The following is a 16026-nucleotide window of genomic DNA, read 5'->3' as shown; positions in this document are numbered from 1 at the left end:
AAAGATTTCATAGCTTTCTAGTCTAGAAATTTTCTTAAAAATCCAAAAAGATATTTCATTTCTGCTTTATTTTGATCGACAAATCAAAGTGGAGAGCTGATCTTCGGATTCGCAGTTTGAAGCAAATGCAGGAAGTTTCTAAGCTGGAAGATGAGTTGGGAGCTTACTATGATTAAACCTGAAAGATGAAAAGTCAAAACAAGTTCATTAAGTTGAAACTTGTAATTTTCAGAAAATGTTGGAAAATTAAATTGAACAAAAGTCAGTTTTGTTTTGTCTCAGATCAACCAAGGTCATTACGTTGAACTTGGTAGACAAATTGAGTATTCAGGGTCATTAACTTGGACCTGGAGACTTAAGTGGATGATTAAAAACTGATAAAAGTAACAAATGAAGTTAAGAGGCTTAATTGTCATAATTCTAATGTCATATTTCTGAGAAACAGGTAGAAGCAGCAAAGCTTGATCCCCATGGTATCGATTGTGCAAAGTTTGAACTAGAATGTGATCCCAGCAGATTGAGAGAGTCTGAAGATGTAAAAGTCAAATACAGATTCTGGATCAACATTCAAAGGGGAGCTTGGAGGTTGTTATAACCAAGATCAAATACTAGCTGCTGATGATGTCCAAGTTAAGGAATCAAGAGATCTGATCAAGAGAATTAGAAGAGTTAGGTTGCGATTCTGGAAAAGAATTTGAAGAAAAGAGATTGAAGGAAGCTTAGAGTGTCAAAATAGTTTGGAAAACGAGTACGAAGATAGATCAAGACTGAAGACAACCAAAGACTCGATCCTGAAGACTTCGTCAACATCCAAGGGGGAGTCTGTTGGTGCACTAATGTTTGTTAACTTTGTCTTTATCGAGTCTTGTATCTAGATAGGATAGAATGGAGCTTGGTATTCTAGAAATTAGGTTTTGTATGTTGAATGGTCATTTCGCACGAAATGAAAAAGGCATTTCGTACGAAATGGACAAGTATCCATTTCGCACGAAATGAACAATAATCATTTCGTACGAAATGAGTCTTCTATAAATACCAAGCTTGCCAAGTCATTTGTAACGTTCCGATTTCAGAGCCGAGGTGCTGCCGATTTGTCAACTGATCTGTAAAAGCTTTGAAATCAATAAAAGAATATAATTAGGGAGAATCAAGTTGTAATCACGTCTATATCATTGATTTCGCCTTTGATATTGATGTAAAACTCTTCTGATTGACTCATTCGGGTCATACGACAATCCAACAATAAACATATGAATTATGTAATATATATTTCACATATTGTTAAACGAGTAAGATGATTGTGTGAAAGGTGAAATATCTTGACAAGCCTTGACTAATATATGAGAACGTTTAATATTAATAATTAAATATATTATTTTTGACCTTACTCAGTTTTTAATGAAACTTAGGTTAAAACGTAGATAAAAATATGCTCGTTCTAATGACATATTCGTCGTTCTATAAAATGTCATATTTTAAAAGTTATACGAGAAAAACAAGTGAAGCAGCTGAATTAATATATATAAGCAAGCTAGCAGGTCAAGCAGGCAGGCACGTCAATTGAATCCCACATCGACCAGAAAGGGTTTTGAGGTGCTTGCTTGCTTACTTTAAATAAGAGTCTCCGTAGTTTGTTTAGGTACCAGTTTCTTTAACGGAAACGCTATAGTATAGAGAATCCCGAGTATACGATACCCCGTTAGGTGTTGTTAATAGTCGTTTTTGGAGCGCGAGTAGGAGCAGGAGTAGGGAAACTCTACATCAACGTGTCGTAGATAGTTTTAAGGTATGCTCTCGTTTACGTTTATGTTTAGTTATTTATTATTAAATTTTAGTAGTTAATAGGAGTATTATTATTAGTAGTAATATTGTTATTAGTAGTAGTGGTAATATTAGTATTATTTTTAGGTACTAGGGTTATTGTCAGGGGCGGGTATTGGGTAGCCTAGCCTTAGTTAAGCATAGACTGATCAACCATGCTTAAACAAGGCAGCACTAACCAATATCCAACCATTCTATGTCCACCAAAAGCAGCGCTAAACCGCCCACGAAAACAAAGGAAGAGCAAGGCACATCTGTTACACGAAGAAGGGAAGAGTTAGGTGTACCATTACCTAACCTAGGATTATGTAATTGTGTCAGGACCTTGAGACATAACCCAGTCGTACTAGCGGCTGTTAAGCAATTGCTAATCAGGTGAGTCATCATACTTGTCTTTTAAACTGTGATAGTATACTCGTCCATAACTGGTGATAATGAGAATGATGCAGTATGCATGTGTTAGTAGGGGTATATGGGATCCTATTATGCTTAATGAGGTGTGTCACTCTGGGAAGGGTAATAAGGTGTTGTACCCACAGGTACTTCGTGCTTATAAGGTCCAGCGACACACACTCATAACTATGTGACGGCCATAGGGGGACACAGCTGGAGGACCAGTATGTCTCTTGTACTGTGGTTTGTGACAAGTCAAATGTGACCTATAAGGTTCAATGAGGCCCAACCTAACTATAATGTGGTCACATGCCCATATTGTGTATGCATATAATGTAAACTGTGGTCTGTCTTTATAAAAATATGTATAGTATGGGCTCACCAGTATATATCTGACGTCGTTTTGAGTATACTTATCTCAGGTGAGTCATGAGGAAAGCTATAGGAACTACTTGACAGTTGTGGAGTTTTAGAAGATCATGGAGTTCTTAGTTGCCAAAAGTTTGTAAATAAATAAAGTGTTGTACTCAGACTATTATAAGTTATAATGAAAGTTTAGTTTGTTTCCGCTGTAAGTGTATCAATTGTGCACAATCACCCGGGTTACGGGGTGGGTGTTACAGTTGGTATCAGAGCCCGAGGTTTTAGCGAATTAGGTATTGCAGGAATGCCTATGCTTTAACCAGTAGTTCTCTAAAGATTAATAGCACACTCAGACTAGGCCAAATAACATGTTCTCAGGAAAAGTACTTGCATAGTCAATTGAGTGACGCTAGAAGAAGTAAACTATGTTGTGCCTTTTTATGTGCTATATATATACGTATATATATATATATGTGATGTATATAGTTGTTATATTATAATGATGTATCATACATACTATTAACTCTTTATACTCATATTCCTATAGGAAGGAGACAATGTCTGAACATAGAGATGAACAAGGGTCTAGAAATAATCAAAATAACAGCAGGAGAGAGGAAGGTTCTTATAGGACTCGAGCTCCCTCTCACAGTGTCAGGTCCCGGTCTAGTACAAGCATGCGTCTAAATACTGAGGATATCCACAATATAGCTGTGGAAGTGGCTAAGGTAACGAAGAATGCACAAACCGGTAATGTTAACCAATCTGGAGAACCACATGAAGAAAGCTCAGCAGCCTCCACGCCAGTACAAAGGGAAGGAATAGGTGAAAGGAAAAACACTATTGCAACCATGCCATTAGAAGGAAAAGGTGAATATTCCAAATAAAAGGAATTTACTTATAAGCACTTCATGTCCTGTAAACCTCAGTCCTTTAACGGAAGAAAGGGAGCACTAGAAGCTCAAGACTGGCTCGACAGAATGGAGTCAGTATTAGACATATGTGAGTGTGATGACCGCAACAAAGTACGGTTCGCCGTACATATGTTTGAAGCTGAAGTCCTTCACTGGTGGAACATTGTGGTCCGAACAGAGGGAAAAGAAAAGGTTAAGGAGATGAAGTGGGAGGAGTTTATTCATAAGTTTCTTGCTAAGAATTGTCCTCCCAGTGAGACTGAGCAACTGAGTGGAATTCTTTCAGTTAAAAATGGGAAATAAAACCTATCGAGAGTATGTTTCTCGTTTCAATGACATATCTCGACTGGTTTCTTGTTTAGCATTGACTGAGGAACAACTGATCAATAGCTTTGTTTAGGGTCTCCCTCTGAAATGAGGGTGTTTATCAAATCCAAATCCCCCAAGACTTTTGCAGAAACTGTTGAGGTTGGCGCCGTCATGGCTGCCGAGATGATTTTGCGGCAGGCTGAATCTCCCGCACCAAAAAGGAAGTGGGAAGAAAGAAAGGGGAACACCCGGAATAACAACTTTAAAAGGCCTAAAACATTTCCTCAATGTCAAAATTGCAAACGCTTTCATACGGGGGAATGTCGTTTTCCTTGTCCAAATTGTAAAAAGACGGGTCATGTTCTTCAAGAATGCAAGGAAAAGAAGAAGTGTTTCAAATGTGGAGACCCTAACCACATGAGATCTGAATGTCCCGAACTCAAAAGAAATGATAGGACACAACCGAATCAGCCAAAAGTGTGGGCATTTGTACTCACCACGGAAGAAGCCAAGACTAATACAGACGTTATCACGGGTACGTATCTCGTAAATGATGTATATGCACGTCTGTTATTTGATATCGGTGCAAATAGAAGTCTAGTGTCGACTACCTTTACACCTTACTTGAACCAGGCGTCCCAAAACCTAGATCATGCCTTTACAGTAGAAATGGCTGACGGAAGTCAAAGAGAGATAGTTGACATTGTTAAGAATTATAAAATAAGCTTAAACAACCATGTTATCCCTATAGACCTAATGCCTATGGAACTTGGAGAATTCGACATAGTCATAGGAATGGACTAGTTGACACCATATCATGCGGAAGTTATATGTGACAAAAGGATCGTCCGACTCCAATTACCCAACGGCAAACAGCTAACTGTATCGGGAGACCGCACTGACAAGACTAAGAACCTCATCACGATAGCACAAGCACATAAATGCCTAAGGAAAGGGTATGTTGCCTTTTTAGCATATGTCGTAAACACTACAGAAAAGCAGAAGGTCGAGGACGTGCCAGTAGTACGAGAATACCTCGAAGTGTTTCCCGATGAGCTCCCGGGACTACCATCGGATAGACAGGTTGAGTTTCGCATTGACCTAGTTCCCGGTACATCACCGATTACTAAGTCGCCGTACAGACTAGCCCCAACAGAAATGCAAGAACTCAAGAAGCAACTACAAGAGTTGCTTGACAAGGGGTTTATCCAACCTAGTTCGTCGCCATGGGGAGCACCCATCTTGTTTGTTAAAAAGAAAGATGGGACGATGCGCATGTGCATTGATTATAGAGACTTAAATAAAGGCACTATAAAGAATAAATACCCTTTGCCCAGGATCGACGACTTGTTTGATCAATTACAAGAGGCAAGCTATTTCTCTAAAATAGACTTGAGGTCTGGATACTACCAAGTGAAAGTTGCACTAGAAGACATACCTAAGACTGCCTTCAGGACTAGGTATGGTCATTATGAATTTTTGGTAATGCCATTTGGATTAACCAACGCATCTGCAGTGTTCATGGACCTCATGAACAGGGTTTGGAAACCCTACCTCGATAAGTTTGTGATCGTTTTTATTGAAGATATCCTTATCTACTCTAAGAATGAGGTAAAACATGAACAACACCTGAGAGCAGTCCTTGAATTGCTCAAGAAAGAAAAACTCTATGCAAAGTTCTCTAAGTGTGAATTTTGGATACGTGAGGTGCAATTCCTAGGCCACATGATAAATGAATGTGGAATACGAGTTGACCCTGCAAAGATCGAGGCCATCAAGAAATGGGAAGTACCGAAGAATCCCACTAAAATCATAAGATTTATGGGGTTAGCAGGATACTATAGAAGGTTTATTCAAGACTTCTCAAAGATTGCAACACCATTAACCACACTAACCCAGAAAGCCTCTAAGTTTAATTGGGGACCTAAACAAGAAGAAGCCTTTAACACGTTAAAGCATAAGTTATGTAGAGCCCCAATACTGTCACTTCCTGAGGGAACGAAAGATTTTACCGTCTACTGTGATGCATCTCACTATGGTATGGGATGCGTACTCATGCAAAGAGGCAAAGTGATTGCCTACGCCTCTAGACAGTTGAAGATTCATGAACGGAACTACACAACCCATGATTTGGAACTTGGTGCCATAGTGTTCGCCTTGAAAATTTGGAGGCACTATCTTTACGGTACAAAGTGCACTATCTATAGTGACCATAAAAGTTTAAAACATATATTTGAGCAGAAGGAGCTCAATATGCGTCAGAGACGATGGATGGAGTTATTAAGTGATTACGACTGTGAGATCCAATACCATCCAGGTAAGGCAAACATAGTAGCAGATGCTCTAAGTAGAAAAGAGAAACCTCAACCAATAAGAATTCGTGCAACCAGAATAGAGGTTAAAACTAGTCTCTTAGATCAAGTTAAGAATATACAACAAGAAGCCTTAAAAGAGAATTATATTGTAAAAGAAAGAATGATTGGGAGACTGAAGCTACTGACAATGGGAAATGATAATATCCTTAGGTTCAACAATAGGATATGGGTTCCTAATTTTGGAGGACTGCAGGATACAATCTTAGAGGAAGCTCATAAGTCTAAGTATTCCATTCACCCTGGCAGTGACAAGATGTATAAGGATTTAAGGAGAGATTATTGGTGGCCAGGAATGAAGCGATCTGTTGCCCATTATGTGGAAAAGTGCCTTACATGCCTTAAGGTGAAGGCAGAACATCAAAAACCCTCTGGATACTTGCAACAACCAGAGTTCCAGAATGGAAATGGGAGAAAATCACCATGGATTTTATCACGAAGCTCCCAAGGTCAAGTCACAGTTATAATACTATTTGGGTAATAGGAGACAGACCGACCAAGTCTGCACACTTCGTGCCAATTCGTGAGGACTATAAGATGAACAAGCTAGCTCAAATTTACATCAAAGAAATAGTCTCACGACATGGGGTGCCTGTATCGATCATATCAGACAAAGATAGTCGTTTCACATCTAAATTCTGGCAAAGTTTCCAACAAGAGTTGGGAACCAAGCTTAATCTAAGCACTGCATATCATCCTCAGACAGATGGGCAGAGTGAACGGACTATTCACACATTAGAAGATATGCTTCGGGCTTGTGTAATAGATTTTGGTGGAAGTTGGGACACTCATCTACCACTCATCGAATTCGCCTACAATAATAGCTATCACGCCAGCATCAAAGCTGCACCTTATGAAGCTTTATACGGAAGAAGGTGCCGAACTCCTATCTGTTTGACGGAAGTAGGGGAAAGTCAACTATCAGGACCAGAAATCATTGTGGAGACCACAGAAAAGATCCAGCAAATAAAAGAAAGGATGAAAAGTGCTCAAGATCGACAAAAGAGTTATGCAGATCAGAGGCGTAAACCCCTAGAGTTCCAACTAGGGGATAAAGTAATGCTTAAGGTATCACCTCTGAAAGGAGTGATTCGGTTTGGAAAGAAGGGAAAATTGAAACCCCGATACATTGGGCCGTTTGAAGTAACAAGCAAAGTAGGACCAGTGGCTTATCGGCTAAAACTTCCTGAACAGCTGGCAGGAATACATAATACTTTTCATGTATCAAATTTAAGGAAGTGCCTAGTGGATGAAGCCCAACAAATACCCCTGGAAGACGTACAGGTTGACGACAAACTCAACTTCATTGAAGAACCACTACAAATCGAAGATAGGAAGGTTAAAAAGTTACGCAAGAAGGAAATCCCGTTAGTCAAAGTCAAGTGGAACGCACGTCATGGACCCAACTTTACATGAGAATTAGAAAACCTAATGAAAGATAAGTACCCTCACCCTTTTAAATGATGACAAATTTCGAGGACGAAATTTTTGTAAGGAGGGAAGGATGTAATACCCCGAACCTTAATGTACTGGTTATAAACATATGAATTATGTAATTTATATTTCATATATTGTTAAACGAGTAAGATGATTGTGTGAAAGGTGAAATATCTTGACAAGCCTTGGCTAATATATGAGACCGTTTAATATTAATAATTAAATATATTATTTCTGACCTTACTCCGTTTTTAACGAAACTTAGGTTAAAACGTAGATAAAAATATGCTCGTTCTAATGACATATTCGTCGTTTTATAAAATGTCATATTTTAAAAGTTATACGAGAAAAACGAGTGAAGCAGCTGAATTAATTTATATAAGCAAGCAAGCTAGCAGGTCAAGCAGGCAGGCACAATCCCACATCGACCAGAAAGGGTTTTGAGGTGCTTGCTTGCTTACTTTAAATAGGAGTCTTAGTAGTTTGTTTAGGTACCAGTTTCTTTAACGGAAACGCTCTAGTATAGAGAATCCCGAGTATATGATACCCCGTTGAGTGTTGTTAATAGTCGTTTTTGGAGCGCGAGTAGGAGCAGGAGTAGGGAAACTCTACATCAATGTGCCGTAGATAGTTTTAAGGTATGCTCTCGTTTACGTTTATGTTTAGTTATTTATTATTAAATTTTAGTAGTTAATAGGAGTATTATTATTAGTAGTAATATTGTTATTAGTAGTAGTGGTAATATTAGTATTATTTTTAGGTACTAGGGTTATTGTCAAGGGCGGGTATTGGGTAGCCTAGCCTTAGTTAAGCATAGACTGATCAACCATGCTTAAAGAAGGCAGCACTAACCAATATCCAACCATGATAATGACTAGTTAGGTGTACCCTTACCTAACCTAGGATTATGTAATCGTGTCAGGACCTTGAGACATAACCCAGTCGTACTAGCGGTTGTTAAGCAATTGCTAATCAGGTGAGTCATCATACTTGTCTTTTAAACTGTGATAGTATACCCGTCCGTAACTGGTAATAATGAGAATGCTGCAGTATGCATCTGTCAGTAGGGGTATATGGGATCCTATTATGCTCAATGAGGTGTGTCACTCTCGGAAGGGTAATAAGGTGTTGTACCCACAGGCACTTCGTGCTTATAAGGTCCAGCGACACACACTCATACCTATGTGACGGCCGTAGGGGGACACAGTTGGAGGACCAGTATGTCTCTTGTACGGTGGTTTGTGATAAGTTAAATGTGACCTATAAGGTTCAATGAGGCCCAACCTGACTATAATGTGGTCACATGCCCATATTGTGTATGCATATAATGTAAACTGTGGTCTGTCTTTATACAAATTGTATAGTATGAGCTCACCAGTATATATCTGACGTCGTTTTGAGTATACTTATCTCAGGTGAGTCATGAGGAAAGCTATAGGAACTACTTGACAGTTGTGGAGTTTTAGAAGATCAAGGAGTTCTTAGTTGCCGAAAGTTTGTAAATAAATAAAGTGTTGTACTCAGACTATTATAAGTTATAATGAAAGTTTAGTTTGTTTCCGCTGTAAGTGTATCAATTGTGTACAATCACCCGGTTTACGGGGTGGGTGTTACAAATAAGAAGAAAACGAGATTAATTATATTTTCACATAACATTAAAAAATATATATATAAAATCTTAAGTTTGGTCAATTCTTTTTATTACTATTCCTATCCTTTTACCTTTTAAATTATCACAAATAAAATTTGAATCGAACCTAAATAAAAATTCAATAGGCTTTTATCCATCAAATCAACATTTTTAATTAAAAGATATGGAAATTCTCGAATTTTTTATTATAAGATATGGAAATTCTCAAATTACATTAAAATTTTAATTTACAAGGTTCTTTTGTGTTACATATGAGTCGTACTCCATGCTTATGTTTTCTTTTTTTCTTTTTTTTTTTATAAATTGATTTTTGACTTTAACAAAAAAAAAACATATTATCTTTTGTAATTTAACCTTTTTGGTATTTTTACATTTAACTCAAAATTTTTCATCCTTTGTAATTTAACCACAACATTTCTTTACTTTCAACTTTGGTTCTCACACTTTTCATCATTCGCAAGTTTTTCCGTTTTATTTTTTATTTAAAATTTTGTAAGTTAACATAGCACAACATACGTATGAAGTTTAACGTTCCGCAAGGCGGGAGCGTAATACTAGTTAGTCATAAATATAATACAAGAATCACTATATATTATTACATTTTTTTATTTATTTATTATTCAAAAACCAAAAGCAATATTAGATATTCGTCTAATCACTTATTTAGTTATTAAACAACATCAACTACTTCAAAACTTCCAATACTTTTTTTACGCGGGACGACTTTTGCAAAATCCGTACAACATTCCGAACAAAATCTAACAACCATCACGGTGGTCAAACCACCGTAACAGTGGTCAAAACACAGTCGCCGGCAAGTTCAGATCAATCATCAACACCTTCTTCTCTGTAACCGCCTCACCTACCACCTCCTCTTCACAACCGCCGTACACACACCTCTCACCGACAACAGTTCCGTCACCGTCACCGTCACCACCGGAACGACACGACCCCGCCGGAAAGTTATTATTCTCAATTTTCTCCTCAACAAACAGCTTCTGTTCATAACCGCCGTAAACCGAACGATCGCCGGCGACATTTCGGTCTCCGTCACCTCCGGAACGACGATAAAATATCTCCGGAAAGTTATTATCCTCGATTTTCTTCTCCTTTCCATAACCACTGTAAACCGAAGGCTCGCCGACGTAATTTACGACGGCGTCGCCACCCGAAGGGTGATAAAACACCGCCGGAAAGGTATTATTTTCAATTTTCTTCTCAACAACCGACGATATAGTTCCGACGAGTCCGAAATTCATCTTCGCTTTGACGCCGCGGAGGCGGAACGCGGCAGCGTCGTACGCTCTAGCGGCGTCCTCCGCCGTATCGAATGTGCCGAGCCACAAGCGCGTTTTCTTCCACGGATCGCGAATCTCCGCCGCATAGCGTCCCCACGGGCGCTTCCGGACGCCGCGGTAGTGAAATTCCTTTCGATTAGGCGGCGGTGATTGTGACGGTGCTCCGGTGGTGCAGTTATTGCGGTTGACTGTGTTGATCGCCATTGGTGGTGAGTGATGAGAGAATATGAGTGAGGGAATTTGTTAGGTTTCCGACGTGATTTTATAGTCTGGTAGGGCATGCGTTTGGGATGGTGATAGGTTGTTATTTTTTGCGTTTTAGTCCTTCAAGTTTTTGTGATTGTTAATTTGGGTATTAAAGTTTGTTCAATGGTTTTGAGGATTGAAATGGTCTGGTGGTTAGTCAAAAAATGTTTCACCGTGTGGTCGTGTGGTTAACACTTTTAAGATGCACCTCACCTTGATTTGTTTAGATAAGTATTTTGGGATGAAATACAAAGAGAATTGGTGTCTTTTTTTTATGTTTTTAACCGTAATTTTTTTAATCCTGTCGTTTGTAAAGATTCAAAGTTTTAGCATCCCCCCACACTTAAATTACACATTGTCCTCAATGTGTCCCAAAAATAAGTTTTTAGCTTGATTGAATGTGTAAAAGGGTGTTAAAAGCAAAATTTTATGTTACTGGCATCCTGGGCACGACCCTGTGTCGGATGGGGACGACCCCGTGTTCAGGTGCCAGTAATGAAAACTTACAGAAGGTGGACATGGGGGCGTGTTGGCTGGACACGACCCCGTGTCTGACAAAAATCTGCTGAAAGTTAACAAACAGCAAGTCTGGGAGGTAGCCACGGGGGCGTGTCGGCCGGACACGACCCCGTGTTGACAGTCTGCAAGGTTGAAAAACAGGTTTCTAGCTCCGGTTTTCCTGTTCCGGCTTTAGTAGTACTAGTGTTTAGTACTCTAAGCCTCGTATGTACCTGTTTTATCAATAAATACCACACCAAACAATACCAAACATCCTAGATTACCAAGTTCAACATCCAAACCATCAAGTTAAAAACAAAAGCAAAAATAAAAAGAAATTAGGGAAAGTAAATTGTTCAACACTCGGCACGCAGGCCGGAAATTGTTCAATAGAAAAGGGGATTTAACCTGTGGAATCACCAACCACCTGCTCCTGCTCCTACTCCACCTGCCTAGTCCATGTCTTCATCACTGTCCTCGTCATCACCTCCTCCTCCATGCCCCGCCATGTACTCCCGGATGCTTCCGATGTCATCTTGGATATCGAAGATGTTTCTTTCAATGGCTCCGACCTGGTTGTACGTGTTGTTGGCGAGGTTGTAGGTGTTCCTGGTGCACATAAGGTTTTCCTGCAAAAGATCATGCAAACTCTGAAAGTTAGGAAAACCACCTCTTGTGAGGAGGAGGGGCCCAGTTCACCGTGAGGTTGGTACTGGTAGTGGGGAGGTGGAGCGTGAAGGACTAGCGCCTCTTGTGGGTTCCATGCATGGCCTTGCATCCTCTGAAAGCTGACCGACCCGTCTTCCGCCTCATAGATTAGGTTCATGGAGCGACAGATGTGAACATCGACCCGTCCCGACCATGGGCTCCTTTCGAAAGACCTAGGTATGTTCACGAAGTGCTTAAAGAGGCGGTACACCCATCCCCCGAAGAAAATAGTGGTTGGTGCATGAGCTAGCCGGTTCAGATACATGTTTCGGAGTAGGAGAAATGGAATATCTAGGTGTCTTCGGTTGTGAATGCAGTGAAAGACTATCAGATCTCTCAACCCAACAACACCACCACTATCATGCATTTGGCTTAAAGAGTAACCGAGGACCCTAAGGATGTATCGGTAGAGTGGGTCCCTCAACTTGGTACTCTTTGTGCTACTTGGGTTGTAGTGTCCTTCACCAATCTGAGCCCACGCGGCTTGGCGCTCGTTCTCATCCAAATCTCGCACCCCTCCGGTGTTCTCTTCACTTCCCGAATCCTCCTCCGTATATAGCCCCACTATTGCCCCGAATTGTGCCATTGAGATCGAGTACCTCGTTCCGCCACATCGGAATGCCACCCCATTATTGTCAAAAGGGTCGCACCTTGAATTGAAAGTGAAGGTGCTATAGAACTCCATAGTGCATTCGTGGACGGAACGAAGTCTAGTGGTTCGGGCAATCCTTAGTGGGCCGGTAACAAGGTTGTTAAACCGGTCAACTTGGTTCACCATGGCTAAGAGGTCCGTGCATGCTTGTCTTGGGTATTCTTCTGGTCTTGTTTGAAGTGTGTCATATCTGGCCCTAGCATCGAGCTCGTTTGCGTTGAATCTTGTGAACTTCTTCGACATCTGAAAGAATACACCAAAAGTTAGCACGAAACAATGAGATTTTTGGAGAAAACTGTAAACAGTGAGCTGGACACGGCCCCGTGCTCAGCGGGCATGACCCCGTGTCCAGGCGTCTGTTACTCAAAAATTCCATTTTTCGACCCGGTCCCGAAAATCTGAAAATTTTTGGCCAAGTAGGTGCGGTTTCCCCCGAAAATGAAACCCCAAGTGCCGTTTTTCCCAAAACAAACCGTTTACCCTTTCGATTTTATCTTTTTCGGTTTAAAAACAAGGGTTTGGGGTTTTTGTGAGAAATCGGGCAAATCTATCAACAATACAAGTGGGTTTACTTTCCATAACACTAATCTAAACTAATGCTAACAGATTCATGCAAAAATTTGAGGTTTGATCCGGATGAACTTCAAGAACCCTAGATTTTTCCCCAAAATTTTGATGTTTTAACTACATGCAAGTAACTAACCTAACTACTAATGATGATAGAATCATACCTTGATGTTGTTAGAACGAGAGGAGACGTCGAAAATCTACGGAAAATCGCCTGGACTAGAGCGTTTTTCGGGGAAACGGGGCGTGTGGAATGGTGTAACTGTTATGAAAAAGGGGTTTTATCCCGACAGTTGCGCGGACACGGCCCCGTGCCAAGCAAAATTTGTGAAAAAAATTATTTTTTATTTTTTATTTTTTATTTTTTATTTTTTTTTCGTGCTCGTGTGGGTGCCCTGTTTTCCCAAAAACTTGGTTAGAAGACTTACCAGTTTCGATGTTTATCCGCTTGTTCGTAACTTACCAGGTATGATGTTAATGCCATTACTCGTCGACCGTTTGAAGCGAGATTTCTTCCTCTTCATCCTCAATGAATCCTTGATAAAGTTTTAGCCGTTGGCCATTGACTTTGAATGGAATTCCATTCCGAGATTTAATTTCTACTGCACCGTGAGGAAAAATATGGGTGATGGAAAAAGGTCCTGACCACCTAGATTTTAGTTTATCCGGAAATAATCGAAGTCGTGAATTAAACAATAGAACTTGATCTCCTACTCGAAATTCATTAGGTTTAATGTGTTTGTCGTGTAAATTTTTCATTCTTTCCTTATAAATTTCAGAGTTAGAGTATGCATAATTCCGTAATTCGTCTAATTCATTTATTTGACAAAATCGATTTTTGCCTGCAAATTCTAAATCCAAGTTTACATTTTTTATTGCCCAGTAGGCCTTGTGAGCTATTTCTACCGGCAAATGACAACTCTTTCCATAGACGAGCTTATATGGGGTTGTGCCTATAGTTGTTTTATAGGCAGTTCGAAAAGCCCATAAAGCATCATCTAATTTATCGGCCCATTCCTTTTTATTTAATCCTACGGTTTTTTCAAGTATTCGTTTTAAAACTCTATTAGTCACTTTGGCTTGTCCGTTTGTTTGAGGGTGATATGCTGTTGAGACCCGGTGATAGACCCCATATCTTGTTAAGATTTTTTCGAGTTGATGATTACAAAAATGGGTACCTCTATCACTTATTAATGCTTTAGGTGTTCCAAAACGAGAGAATAATTTTTTCAGAAATCTTACCACGACTCTTCCATCATTTGTTGGAAGTGCCTCGGCCTCGGCCCATTTAGACAGGTAATCTACTGCCACAAGTATATATTTGTTTCCTTTTGACGGCGGGAAAGGTCCCATAAAGTCGAGCCCCCACACATCAAAAATTTCATAAACGAGAATGCCATTTTGTGGCATTTCGTTTTTAGAAGAAATATTACCTGATCTTTGGCAAGCATCACATGTCTTAACTAGACTTTGCGCGTCTTTGTAAACGGTCGGCCAATAAAATCCTGAATCAAATACCTTTCGTGTGGTACTAGCGGCACCATGATGTCCTCCGTATGGACCTTCATGACAATGGCGGAGAATTCTTCTTGCTTCACTACTATGTATGCACCTTCGGATGAGTTGGTCGGCACACATTTTGAAAAGATAAGGATCCTCCCAAAAGTAATGCTTCACATTAGCAAAGAATTTTTTTCTTTGGTGATGTGGCCATCCTTTGGCGACTATACCGCTAGCTAAGTAGTTAGCATTGTAACATACGAAAATTTCAAAACCCTAAAATAATAAATACAAAATTTATATGTCTGTTTAAACGAATTTAATACATTATATAGTCGATTAAATGACCATCGACAATTGACGAACACATTTATTTAATTAGTGTTAACTAACAGGTTTGTTTTTTTATTTAAATAAATAGATCATTAAATATTAGTAATACTTGTAGTTCTAATAAATATAAATGAATTACCTCCCTTATAACCTTAGGACATGTTTAAAAGAAAAAGAAAAACAAATTATAGGGACCTTAAGTGTATACTGCCTATAACCTAGTGTTTATATTGGACATTCTAATTTTGTTAAATTTGCATGTTTCCTTCCCTGTTTCAAAATCCCAAAACTTCCGCAATTCTGAATCATCTTCATAACTTATCTATGCGTAATGAAAATTATTAGAAATTTTCTACCTGGCCGTTTTTAAGCACTCACCATCACGCAGTTGCAGCCGTTCATATATTTAACCCTTTCGACCCGCAACCCAAACACGAAGGCGCTATCATATGATCGAAGCATGCCCAGCAGCCGCTGTTTTTTTTCCCTCTCGTTCACGACCAAGTACCACTCGCCTCTGAACCGCCACACGTCACCACTGCTGCGGTTCTAGTTCTGCCGCCGCACCATCACTAACCGGCAGCCGCGAACTACCCCACAACCGCCATGCAACTGCGGGCGCACCTCCTTGCTTCGGTGAAACAAATCCAAGCCAACGCGGAACCGCTACGGTTCATCTGCGCCACTTTCATCTTCTTTATTCATTCTATTATTTGAGGTATTTGCCTAAATATGAAACTTAATTTTCTTTTTGGAACTTATTCTAGCGATGAGTATGGAATGGAGAAGATGAACACGGGAAGGGCAAAGTTTTCGAAGAAAATGATCTAAGCTAACATATGTTTTTAATTGTGAATTCATTTAGTTGCAAAGTTATTTGTGTCAAGATGATTTTATATACACGTTTATTTGCAATTTTGAATAGTTGCCAATATGTTAATTATTTTGAAAATATGATGAAACT

At 39.6% G+C, this 16026-nt stretch overlaps 1 protein-coding gene across 1 annotated transcript; it reads right to left on the bottom strand.

Annotated features, from left to right (window-relative positions):
• Nucleotides 1-9834: 9834 nt before the first annotated feature.
• LOC110885800 (ethylene-responsive transcription factor ERF022) lies at nt 9835-10779 on the bottom strand. The gene has a single exon (XM_022133510.2). The coding sequence runs from the start codon at nt 10760-10762 to the stop codon at nt 10058-10060; it is 705 nt and encodes a 234-aa protein (XP_021989202.1). The 5' UTR covers nt 10763-10779; the 3' UTR covers nt 9835-10057.
• Nucleotides 10780-16026: the final 5247 nt, after the last annotated feature.

Source organism: Helianthus annuus, chromosome 11 (assembly GCF_002127325.2).
Source record: "Helianthus annuus cultivar XRQ/B chromosome 11, HanXRQr2.0-SUNRISE, whole genome shotgun sequence".
Lineage (NCBI taxonomy): Eukaryota > Viridiplantae > Streptophyta > Magnoliopsida > Asterales > Asteraceae > Helianthus > Helianthus annuus.
Note: the sequence above shows the minus strand (reverse complement) of the source record. Positions and strands in the feature narration are given on the sequence as shown.